The sequence below is a fragment of the Gadus chalcogrammus genome, chromosome 14, assembly GCF_026213295.1.
Source record: "Gadus chalcogrammus isolate NIFS_2021 chromosome 14, NIFS_Gcha_1.0, whole genome shotgun sequence".
NCBI classification, from domain to species: Eukaryota; Metazoa; Chordata; class Actinopteri; order Gadiformes; family Gadidae; genus Gadus; species Gadus chalcogrammus.
In genome coordinates, this window is record NC_079425.1 from 1,968,813 (window position 1) to 1,981,795 (window position 12,983).

At 47.2% G+C, this 12,983-nt stretch overlaps 1 protein-coding gene across 2 annotated transcripts in view; it reads right to left on the minus strand.

Moving 5' to 3' along the window:
* Positions 1-12,330, minus strand: part of myo1ea (myosin IEa) — a 36,680-nt gene extending 24,350 nt beyond the window's left edge. For both annotated transcript variants that reach the window (XM_056607345.1, XM_056607344.1), the window contains exons 1-4: positions 12,097-12,330; positions 5,046-5,189; positions 3,537-3,626; positions 2,849-2,943 (exon numbers count right to left, since the gene is read on the minus strand). In XM_056607345.1, the coding sequence (XP_056463320.1) occupies positions 2,849-2,943; positions 3,537-3,626; positions 5,046-5,189; positions 12,097-12,099 (332 nt within the window). In that variant the 5' untranslated portion in view covers positions 12,100-12,330. The remainder of the gene's footprint in view (positions 1-2,848; positions 2,944-3,536; positions 3,627-5,045; positions 5,190-12,096) is intronic.
* Positions 12,331-12,983: the final 653 nt, after the last annotated feature.

A 12,983-nucleotide genomic window follows, 5' to 3' on the forward strand; every position in this document is an offset into this window, starting at 1 on the left:
TTGTGTCCTCTCCTCCTACGACCAGGCCATACTTATTCCAACATATGTGTCTTGGCGCGCGCGCGCGGCCGCATGGTGTGTTTGGATTGCGTGTCTTGGAGGAGTCAGGTTGAAGCGGCGCTCAGAGAAAGCACAGCTGTACACCGTTAAACCGCTGGAGGAAGTCATGGAGGCCAGACGGCTTCCCAACAGCCCTCCAACATTCCCCCTTCTCCCCGTCTGTGCTTCTGGATACGACTGTTTCCCCAGACTTAGAGACACAGTAGCACCACTGGATCAGCTACAACATACATCCCACATGCCATGAACAAAGCTGTATTATGTATCACATTACACACACACATTGTTATGGGATTGTGTTATTTGAATGAATTGTCAATTATTAATGATTACGTTTTTCCTTTCCAACTTGAGCAGACCGTAATAATTTCCCTCAGGATTAATAGCCTCTGAATCTGAACCCATTCCACACCAACGAGGAAGTATGAATAAAGGATTAATAAAGGATTAATAAAGTATCTGAACCTAGCTAGCTGGCTGAGGAAGTCCCCTGAACTGGTGACCAGAGCTCCCAGTGGCTGGTCTGAACTGGTGACCAGAGCTCCCAGCGGCTGGTCTGAACTGGTGACCAGAGCTCCCAGCGGCTGGTCTGAACTGGTGACCAGAGCTCCCAGCGGCTGGTCTGAACTGGTGACCAGAGCTCCCAGTGGCTGGTCTGAACTGGTGACCAGAGCTCCCAGCGACTGGTCTGAACTGGTGACCAGAGCTCCCAGCGACTGGTCTGAACTGGTGCCCAGAGCTCCCAGCGACTGGTGTGAACTGGTGACCAGAGCTCCCAGCGACTGGTGTGAACTGGTGACCAGAGCTCCCAGCGACTGGTGTGAACTGGTGACCAGAGCTCCCAGCGACTGGTGTGAACTGGTGACCAGAGCTCCCAGCGACTGGTGTGAACTGGTGACCAGAGCTCCCAGCGACTGGTCTGACCTGGTGAGTCCCAGCTGGGTATTATTGTCCCAGCAGGTTATTGTCCTCCTCACCAGTTCTGGTTTCAAGCTGTGGCTGCCGATTGAATCAGGTCCTATTTTAGGCCCAGAGAGGTCTCATTGGACTCATTGTTTTGGCACCAAACGGAGCGAATGCATCGTCCACTTCCTCAAAGACGTCGTGCCCAAACATGGAAGAAATGTGAGGGATTGAAGAAGCGACGTGTGGATGATGGAGTGAGTGTTTCATGCATTCATAGACCGTATCGTGTTTTACCTCTCATCGCTGTTATTGGGCGAGGGCTTCCCATGTTGTCTCTTCAACAGTCTTGACTCCATGACATTTTGGAATATTTATGCCGTCATTTTGAATTCCATGTCTTTTATTACTTCTTTAAGTTCGGAATCCATTGAGATATTTTGAGAGGCATTGGCACAGCGTTTTATCAGAGGGGTTTTATGCTACGTTACCAGAGCAGGATTAAACAGCCATATAGTGGCGTTAATGTTTACTGCTGTAACTCGGTTTCCTCTGGTCCGGCTGGCACAGGGCCGGCCTCTGGGAACAACAACAAAGGACTTGGCTCTGCTCAGGAAAATGTGGAGCAGATTATTTCAAGCCAGTGGGTCCAGAGTTCACTGCTCACAGTACGGTGCAGTTGTGCAATTAACAGGGTGGCAATTACACACACGATGACCGCGAACAGAGGGGGATTGAGGCGCACAAACATCGGCCTACAAACCATCAGAAGACTTTACACGAATGCTCAACACGACGCGGAGACATATCCCTTCACACCAGACTGAAACACCGTAGGCAAACACGGGTGACCTCCCATCAGAGAGCAGAGAACGACGCAGGCCTGATAGTCTACCCTGCAGAACCACCCCTCATCATCACTGCCCCACCTAATCACACCGTAAGCACACCTTAATCACACGGTATGGGAGGCCCCACCCTGCACTCACACCAGGGGATGTTGTTGACAACATGGCCCGGACGGCTCTTTGGCAGCGGGCCTTTGTATGCAGAGAGCTGCTTCATAACAACACAGCCCCGGCCTTTGTTGACCGCTCTGCTTGATTTCAGACCCACTGCGATGCTTTTCTGTGGGGGAAATGAGCTAGCAAGTGCTGGTGGGGCCACACAACAGGAGAGGGAAAGTGCTGAGCAGCAGTCCTGTGATGCTGGGAGCACTGGTATGCAGAGGCTCAGGTGAATGGGGAGCAGCATGGGACTGGGGGGACTGGGGGGACTGGCCTCAAACCATGACACCACACTTTACACTCAACAACAGCCGACCATAAAACGAGTGTTTTATAACAACAACAAATACAGCTCTCTCACAGTGGGGAAAGCTCTGACAGTAGCGAATAACGACAGTTCTCAGAACAATTAAATGAAGAGGATCATTTGAGGTAAAGCCTTGTGATACTTATAAATACTGCTCAGACATCAGCAAGAAGAAACATTTAGACTGCAGAGATGTGACCTGTTGTAATACCGACCACATGTGGTCCAATTAATATCATTTTATTATATTATTATGTTATATTTTTTTCCTATTTATCCCTCCTCCACGTTTTCCCAAAGGCCTACAATTCCAGCCAAGAGGTAAAGTTCCTTTAACTGGTTCAGCTGAGCACATGACCGGTGGAACCAGTTCACCACGTTGCCTGCGCCCCGCCCTCCTGGTGTCACATGCCACAATAAGAACACCTCATTTTCCTCATTCTTCACTCTCAGTGCCGGCTGAGAGAATGTTCCCAGGAGGCAGGTGAACTGACCAGCGTGTCTTGGGCGAGCAGAGCGGAGGGATCAGTGTGTTCTGCGGAGAGCGGAACGGGCTGCAGTCTGCTCATACCTGATGATGACGCACTGGTTCTCCCGGTCGATCATCATGTTGCGGTACATGTTGTCTGCTAGAGCATAGATGTGAGGAGGGTTCTCATACTGGGCCTGGATGGATGACAACAAAGGAAACCTGCTTTGCATTCAGTACGCAAATTTGCGATCGTATGATCTGTTCAGCACTCTGTATGATGTGATTGGAACGTACCTTGTAAATCATATGGAACTGGCCCTCTAAATCTCTGTGGCATGAAGTATGTGTTTCTATTGTTCGTTTTATAAGGGTGCTAACAAAACCAAACCGAGACATTACATCAGACAATAGGCCTTAATTAGACCTAAGGTATGTTTCACGTTTAATGCCAATGTGTATTTAAAATCTATTCTTAAGCAGCTTTTTTGCAAGACTATGAGGTCATTTTGCATGACCTACATCAGCTCTTAGTAGGCTCGCAAAGAGCATTCGACTTCAGCAGGCTGTTCTTTCAGAAAGCTACCGCCTGTTCCTGAAGGCAACGCGTTCACTTCACAGAACACCGGGAACGGTTTCAGCAACACCTCGCTCAATTCATCTCCAGTCCCCAGCCTACGATATTTATCAAATCAGTGGATGGATGGATTATATTTTCTGAAAGCCGAGCCCTGTGACTCTGTGTGGCCGTCTCGCGTGTCCCCTCCGGGTCCAGGGAGGGGTTACTCACCGCGCCCTGGTACATTTCCACTTCTTTCTCCCCGAAGTACGGCATCTGCTTGAAGGGGTTGATGGAGATGAGTACCGGGCCGATGTACGTCTGGTGTCACCGGTTAGGGACCGTATATATTCACATTAAACATTCAGGGCATTTAGCTTTTATCTAAAGCGACTTACAGTGGGTACATTTGTCAGAAGAAAGAGAAACAACAATATATCTCTGTCGGTACAGTAAGGAGGATCATAGAACCACTAACTGTCACTAGGTTAACCCATTCCCTGTGTACGACAAAGATAGCTAGGATAAGAGTCTATCTTTAAGTGCAAGGACGTACAACATACAATAAGTGTGTAAGATGGGTTTGGGGGGTTAAGGGGGAGGCTATATTCTAGGTGAGATCTGGACAAGTGAGTCTTGAGTCTTATACTGCCACGCACGTACAAACGCATCAGAGGGAACCCCAAATGACCACGTGCTCTATGCTTCGGGTCTGTGTGGCCAGGCCGTGGGGGGCGGTATATGGGGACCCAGTCTGAGCCTCACAACGACTCAACTGTTTACACGTTAGAGCCAACAGATCACAAATTGTATCACTGTGAGATGTTTGTTTGGCCCAGGGGTCAAACAGCTCAGGGTGAAGAGAGGAGGTATTGTTGGGGTCCGCCAGTGACCCCAGCTGAAAGACCCCAGTGTTACGGACGCTCAGCGCCCAGAATCACCCAAGGACTCACTCCAAGTCTAGAACTAACCTTTATTTTTAACAAATCACGGAATCAACCACTTTAATGTGTTTAACTTCCGGCACTCAGCTGTTGGAAAAGTACTAAAAGTCCTAAAAGTCTTAAAAGTCCTGTGGTAATGTCGTAGATAAATGTGCATGAAACCCCCGCTCGGGTGTCTGAGTCCAAACCCTCCACTATGATATATGCTGGGGTTTCACCCCAGCAGCACATCCTGGTCCGACACAAAGCAGGGCCTGTCCAGTGGTAGTAGGAAGGGAAGGTTTCATTCACACAAACCGTCACTGAATCGCTCCACTGTCATTGTCCTCTCCCCTCACTGGTACGAGATACAGCCCAGTGAGATCAAAGCAGAAAACACTTGATTAGGATCGACGCACACACACACACACAACACCCACACACACACACACACCCACCACACACACCACACCACACACCACACACACACAACACACACACACACAACACACACACACACAACACACACACACACACACCACACACACCTTTAAGGGATTAATAAAGGGAACTTTCGAGGAACGGTCCTGACTGGGGAGTTTAGGGGGCCAGACAGCCCCCCCCCCGCCCCCCCAGCCCACAGAACAGACTGGTGGGTGGGCGGGTCCCTTGTAAACGTTACCGTATTACTCATAGCTGCTCAGAACCGTGGAACGGCCAGTCAGCTATTCTGGGAACAGTTTGGTGGGCACGGGGGGGGGGGGGGGGGGCAGATATTTCTCGCCGGCCTGCGAGCCGGGAGTGTGAAAGAGGATACAAAGATGTAGTCATCCATGTAGCGCTTCTTCAGGTTGTCCACGATGGAGTCCTCGTGGATCTTGCTGAGCAGCACCATGTCGTCCACGCCGCTGATCTTCACGTTGTGGCTCTGCCAGTGGTATCGGTGGTGGCCCCGGCTCCCCTGAAACACACGGCCGCACGCACAACGCTGTCACTAACACACGCCTTCGTACTCACCACTGTCACAAACACAGCACACCGGCGTCACCACGGTCAAACACAACACCCCTTTAGTATCTTTCTTTGATTTGTATAATTTTTGTGCGTCACGTTATCATGACGCGGCTGTATTCATGTTGCGCTGTGGGCCGTTGTGTTTGTGTGTTTTTGTGGTGGACCCGCGGAAGGTGGCTGCCAAGGCTAGACTAACGTAGATCCTTTTAATAAAAGAAAGAAATGTAGCCTACTTGAAATGATTTGTTTGTTTCCTAGGGTTGGGGCCTCAACCTTGTGTATTGCAGTGTGTGTCTTTATTTTGTGTACTAGCCATCAGTTCTAAATAAGGCCCTCGCTTTCTGGCAATGAGGTTGCGATGGCTAAATAAATAAATGCCCTGTTTCACCTCGACTAGTAAATGGGATTTTTGTTTGCTGTCACACACACACAAGCGATGAGCTAAGTTTCTCTAAAGAACAAAGTCAGGCTTCCCATAAGTGCTGATGCAGACCCGTTGTGGGCACAGTCCACCTTCTGCACGTGTTGTTGTTTCAGAAGGAGTGCGTCTGAGAACTCTCTGGGCCTGGCTGAGGTCATCGGTCATGTGTTATGAGTCAATCTCATCTGGCTGCTAAGGGGAGTGAGTCTCCTCCTCCTGGACGGCCAAACAGAACCGCTCCAACACATGAGTCACGGCTAGACACTATAGCCCTCCGTTTAGGACTTCACTGCCGAACCGATTGGTCCAACAGAAGGAGAGAGAAAAGGCCTTTTAGGTGATTCTTGTTTTTCAAGCTAACGTTATCGTCCCATAGAGAGGAAGTGTTCCCTGAACAAGTATTCCATTTAGAAAGATTTGAATGTGAAAAAGCATCAATAAGGCCTTTGGTTCCATGAACTTTTTGATTTGAATAATTCCGTAACGCTCTTGGCTAATCATTGAACATCCTCTGTTTACAATTGATGCACGTAATGGGTGTAATATGCTCATTCAAATGATGAGGTAAGAAGATGGTGGACGACACAAGGCATACAAACAAACAAACCACACAGACCTGGTTCAACCTGTTGCTCAGCTGTGTTAAATGTTTGTTCTGCTGTTAGTTCGTTTAGCAGTTCATTATACAAGCCATAAATCCATGATTCTGTCCTACAAGACTTGTACAAAAGGTGTGTCTTTCTGCCATTTCTCAAACGTAACCAAAAACACATCTCATTTTCATTTACTTCAAATCAAGTGAAACTTCCCAGTGCCTTTGTTAGCAAACATAAAGGTACCATTAAAATAAAGTGCCTAAGCCAGCCTGCCGTCAGTCCCAATCCACCTCATCCTTCATTGAAGACATGTTTGGAATGATTACTTCAAGACAGATAGGCAGTGAACGCTTAAAATGTCAGCTATTCAAAGAATGGCTTTACTTTCTCAGCGTTAACCCCTTCCTCCACCAGGTTGGATAACCACAAACATGTTGTGATTCACAACAGCGGTGTAGTGTGAGTGTGTGTGGTTCGCAGGTACACACGTGTACACCTCCCCTGGCTGGGAGGTGTACACACTACAACAACAGCCACGAAGGGTCTGCTCTGAGCTCTGCTACGGTGGAGTGTTGAGGTCTGCCTGGTGGCAAGATGATGGGAAAGAGAAGGGAGGGGAGGAATCTTTGTTATTTAATTCCCAGCCCACATTTTTCTCCTCGCCTGAGTCCAGGGTTTCTCTGAACGGCCCTTTAGGCAGACGCCCGCCATTCTAGCAGCACCACGCTATAAGAGATTCAAAAAGGGCTAACTTTGTATTTCTTTTTTCAGTCCAACATAGGCTTAAAGGGATCGTGTGTAGCTAGGTTGATCATGTTTTAATTCCCCCTCCAACGGGTCACATAATGGCCAAGAGGTCATTCTCATGGGTGCTATGGTTATTTTGACTTGGGCGTCGTTGGATAAATTCGTGGAAGTGCACCTTTGTTTGTTTTGAAGGCGCCGGGCTGTGGGTTCTCCTAACGAGAGAACACCTTGAGCTGCAGCAGGTCGAGGGGAGGGAGAGCGAGGTGGCAGAATGCAAACAAGATGACAGGTCCCAGGGGAGACACCGGAGAGCCAGCTAGAGTCAGCTGTAACAACACCGTCGCTATGGAAGCGCCTTGGACTTCCGCCTCACGTCCTTGGCGCGTTACACACGTCCCAGTCGGGGAGATCATTCTGCTGCATCATGCCACCCTGCTGGGCTTGGACGTTACACGACTACATGTTGGAGGAGTCGTCATGTTTTCTTGCAAGAAAACCGATAAGAGTAGGAAAACTGTTAGGAACGAGATATTTAGTGTAAATGTTTTAGGATTTTTTGCACCCTGATCCATAAGTACAAGCGCTGCCTTCATGCAAATACCATGACCATATAAGGCGAGCGCGGAGCCAAGCTGGGCTCAGGGTACAGGAAGTGGCTGGGTTTGATTCAGTATCAAAAGCAGCACTTTCCCCCTCTTCTGCCTGCTCTGCCAAGTCCCTTCTCTGCTCCAGATTTGACACACATCCCACCATGTGTTCAAAGGAATTAAAAAGTAGATTGATAAAATATGCATATAGAGATGCATGTATATTAAAATAAAGATAAATAGGAATGAGGGAAAAAAAGTCTTTGACGATTCAGGACCAGAATATGAAACCTCTCTTTCAAGGTCAATTTGCAAACAAAAACAAAGCAATCGTCTGTGTTTAGAGATCATTTGAGAGCTAGGGTTATATGAGTTATGCAAAGCAAGCGATTCCACGCCAGGCTACACTGTCTGCATGAGTTGGGACTCAGCCGAGAACACCCTGCAGTCGACGGAATCGAATCGTATGCTGACGTAACGTTTTGAGGAGACTGCACTCCTGGATAATAAAACCCTGTTGCAGCTTTATTGTATGAATGATATGGCTGAACATGAGGGATCAAACATTAAGAGACTAAACAGAAACAACAAACAGGGTGACAGAAGCCGACGCGCACGTTCTCTGCTGTAAACCGGTGAATCATTGATCTCGGTGTCAGGTTGCCAAGACAAACATGGACCGCCATCAGATGTTCATTGTTTGGGGGATATTATGATCCAAAACGTCTAATAACTGCAGCCCCCACTCAGGTGAGTTCAGCAGGAATGCAAATGGGAAACAGACATCTGTATAACCGATCATAACCAATCTCAGTGGACCGATGGAGGAAACAGAGAGAAACAATGGCCGACCGCATCAGACAGGGGTGACCGTGGTAACAATTCAGACGATATTCAAGTGGATCACAGGCGTCCATCTTGTGATACGCAGATCAAGATTGAACTGTAAAGTCTCCTTGACTGCCTCCAGGCTACAACGACAAGCACCCCGTCTCATCGAGCCATTCCGACCCAGGACAGCAGGCCGCTGGAGGGAAGCTGAGCCCATGGGGGGTGCTCCACATAACGGCCTGTATGAGACTCCCCCGAGCCCAAGAACCCCCCCCCCCCCCCCAGACTGGGCCTAGTGAATGTCTTGTCAGGGGAATGCTGGTCCTGCTGTCCTGACCAGGCAGTAAATAACTGCACAGTCAGGTTAAAAGAGGGAGTGGTTTAAACAGTCTTTGTTGCCCTGGGTTACGGGTATGTGAACACGAGTTGCACGGACCATTAGCTTCTGCTGTTTCTCTATGAGACGTAAACACCTGCAGACGGGGGATGGCGGTCGACGGGCGGGGACAGGGGTCACCCGTCTGCACTGCGGCGCTCTTCAGAAGCATCACGTGTGCTTCTGATCAGCGATGCGGTGCCCTGATCAGAAGCACACGTGATGCGTCCCTCCCACCTCTCGAACACGCCGGTTCTACAATATGCCTGGAATCGTATGTTCAGACATGGGAAGAAAAACAAACAAATAGAAAACTGGTGTACCGTTTGTCCTGTTTGTTCTGTTTGTCCATATAAGGCATTTATTTTTGCATCTATTTTGGTTTTCAGTTGCACTACTTTGTATTTTTATTGTATAGTGTCATTGTATCTCCTGTGTCTTCCGTTGCTGCTGTGCTGTAACACAGGAATTTCCTTTCCGTGATTAATAAAGTTTTATCTTAGCTTATCTATATATATATATAAATGTATTTTGGTATATTTGGTATATTAGCCGACTAAGCGCTGACTGGTTGCAGGCTGAGATGAATCAGGCAGGCAGAATGTTGTGTGTTGTCACTGTGTAGCATTAAATCAATTGTATATTTTTAGACCTTTTTGTTGTAAACCATTGAGATCATTTGAGAGTATTTTTAAGATACATGTCATGTGGTCTGGGTTTCAGTCACTAAATTTGTATTCATGCTAGTAAACATTAAAACAATGATTCTAATCTCTAAATAGGATCGCTGAGACTGATTAGTTTAAGGCTTAACTCTTGCTGGTATTCTTTACTATTTACACTGGCCAATCAGAATGATTTTCAATACGGAGAATGAATCCTTTCTGAGTTTATTAAATATTAAAATAAAACTCCCATGCCGATGCCGTATCATTCTAAAAGAGCATGTTTGTTATAAAAGCCATGCATTAGAAAGACTCCAAGATCCACGCTGCGTTCCCAGATAGAGGGAGTAGAGTGAAAACAAAAGGTAACCAAGGGCAGAGCCGCCAGTGATAAGAGAGTCAACACCCAGACTCTGAAGTCACCTGACGTGTGACCACAGTGAAACCAGCAGAGTCAGTCACAGCACCGTGCACACATACTCCCTGCTCACGGCGTGAATCACTGAACAGGGACACAGGTGTCACCTCAGACTAGAGGATCTAGTATTAATCCAGTTATGGAGACATTATGATGTCACCTTCACCGATAGAATTCACACCATTTCAAACCAGTTCCGAATCGGCCAATCCCAGGTGGTGTGGTGCTACTGTGGGTAATGAACAGCCAGGGACAAACAGACCTTGACAATCCATTCATGTGAAGCACGTGCATGTGTTTGAATTGGGTTCCCACCAGTGTTATTTATGTATATGAAGTAAATTAAAAGCATGCAGTGCCTGCTGCAAAATATTAACATTTAATTGATTTAAAACTTGGCTTATGAGATACAAGTTGGATTTTCTTTTGCAACGAATACATGAGATTCTCTGTGGGCTCAGACGTGACTTTGCCAAACATGACCTTGCCATAAGTTGGTTTAAACAGAGATACTGCAAGCAGTGGATGATACTGACCCCAGACACCAGCAACATGTTGTCTGGTTGTCTGGTTCAATGTTCAGCTTGAATTGTGCTTCATTCTGTTTCTACTGAGTGTGGCGGAGAACGTGTCAAATTGAGTTAAAAGAACAACCAGACAAACTCAACCAGCAGGCGATTCAAAAACATAAAGCCGTGTACTGTTTCCTCTACAGCCATGCTCAATGCACCATGAAGCAAGCAAGTGTTACAGATACTAATAGCCTAGTAATAGCTAAAAGCATACTTATAAATCAACCTGCTATGAATATGCTCAGCACTCTCTATGAACCACTCGTACTTAATCAACGAAACAGCGTGAGGGGGAACCATGTCGACATGAGGCAGGGATCACAGGGCGCCTCAGCATTCATTCATCCACATTAGGCCGGGCCGGGTGGCCGACACTAGAAGGTGGAATGGGCGTACGAGAGAGAGACACGCGCAACGAGTTCCGCAGGTCAACACTCTGCATCCTCATCCTGCTCCCAGAGCCTCAGCTCCTGGGTAAATCTCTTCAGCAGAGATGGGTTTGGGAAAATGCTTTAAAATGGGGAGGGGGGTGTTTCAGAGTTTACGCACCTCCCAGTAGGAGAGACTAGCGCTAATGCAAGCCATCTGCTGTCAGAGTGACTTACTTTTCTGCATCTGGCTGGGAGGGAACCCATAGGCAGGCTTTCTGTTTGCTATTTCAGACACTGGGACAGACTGGCTAGGCTGCTCTTGTTCCAATGAATGGAGCATTCTTGTGCCTCTTCAAATATCCCAAAACAAAAGGTTAATATCTGCTTCACCAGTCCTCTTACTTTTCAAGAGGGCAGACACCAATGTGAAGTTGCTTTTCTTATTTTCTTTAACTCCTTCTCGAACACTATAACGTGCAATGTCACCGTAAAGGTGCTGGACCCAATCGCCCACGAGTTACCATCAGTGGTGATCCAGATGACAACACACATCCGCTCAGGGCATCCGAACTCCAAACATACCAGCCTGCCAGCGTACCAAGGCGGAGGCCATTCCATCTCCTCTTCTATCGTTAGCCCTGGGCGTGTGTGTGTTGAGGGGAATGCATTCAACCACCAGGAAAAACCTGTCTCAGGTCCGGCCCGAGCTCAGGGTAGACAACACACTACACACCCCGTGGCCCACACTGGTAACCGGGCTGGTTTGGCGGGCTGTGATACATGACCCATAAACACTCTGGAGACTGTTTGTGTCCTAGTGGGAAGGATTATAGATGAGTGTATTGTCTGCCAGTCAAAAGGGTCAAAGGTGACACCAAATGACCAGCTCTGGGTCAATATTTACCTGTTAGTCTTAGATATCAGAAAGATATTAAAGTGTGTGTGAGAGAGAGAGAGAGAGAGAGAGAGAGAGAGAGAGAGAGAGAGAGAGAGAGAGAGAGAGAGAGAGAGAGAGAGAGAGAGAGAGAGAGACATCAGTGCATCTCGACTTAGAGAAGAGAATAATAAATTGTCTGGTTACTGATAAAATTCTGGACAAAATAAATGAGCCTCAAATGAATGAAGACTTTAAAGTTTAAACTATGAAAACATTAGAGCATCATACATACTGTGATGTAATAATTTTTTTGAAAAAGTGCAGGTCTATGAAACAGAAGTCCATAAACTCCATAGTGATAATATCAGTGCCATAAGTCTCTTGATCACTCACCATCCTGAACTGGTTTATGGGTAGCCTTACTGGGTAACCTTATCTTCTGCTGTGTCCCACTGGGACAGCGGAAAGTATCACTTTATCCAAGTCTAGTCCTGGAGTCCAAAACCAAAAACTTTGCGCGACGAACCCGTCAAGAACATAAAATCCAAGTCTACCGCAAGATCCCTTATAGTGTTTAACAGCATGGATGCTCCTCCGGCGGCGTCCTCACGACATTCTGGTCTTCGAACCTACAACCGATCGGGCGCTGCGATGGGCAGAGACTCTCAGGTGACGTAGAGGCGGCACGCACCATATATGGAACCCCATCTTAAACATCACACAGGAAACCGGGAGAGAGGATCCAATGAGAGGAGCGGAACGGGAAATTATTTAAATATTCATGAGTTGTGTTCGGGGAAAACATGCACTGCACATGCGCAAGATCTTCCCAGACCGGAGGCTGTAATGCACTTCAGGAAAGTTGTGTACGTTTGTGCATGGCTGTGTAGCTTTGAAATGCACTGTATAATAAAAAAGATGTTAATGACAATAATAATAATTGGAATAGTCATAAATAATTGTTTACGTATGCAATGTGAGTGATGTAGTGGACAGGAAGATTGGGCAGGGGGTTAATGTTGTAGCATCCTAGTGTTAATTAGTACTGTTAAATGTTTATGTATGTGTGTGAGTGTGTTTGTGTGCGTGAAAAGAGAAAGAAAAATTGCCATTTATTGCATTTGATAAACAAATGTATTTATTTTAAATGCAATGTAGGCAAACTAAACTCTTGCTATGCATTCCACTTCAGTCTTCGTTCTCAGTGGGCTTTGAATGACGTGAGGTGAACTTGTAGTCCTCGTCAGGCTGCTGCTGAGAACGACGCTGTTTGTAGGCGT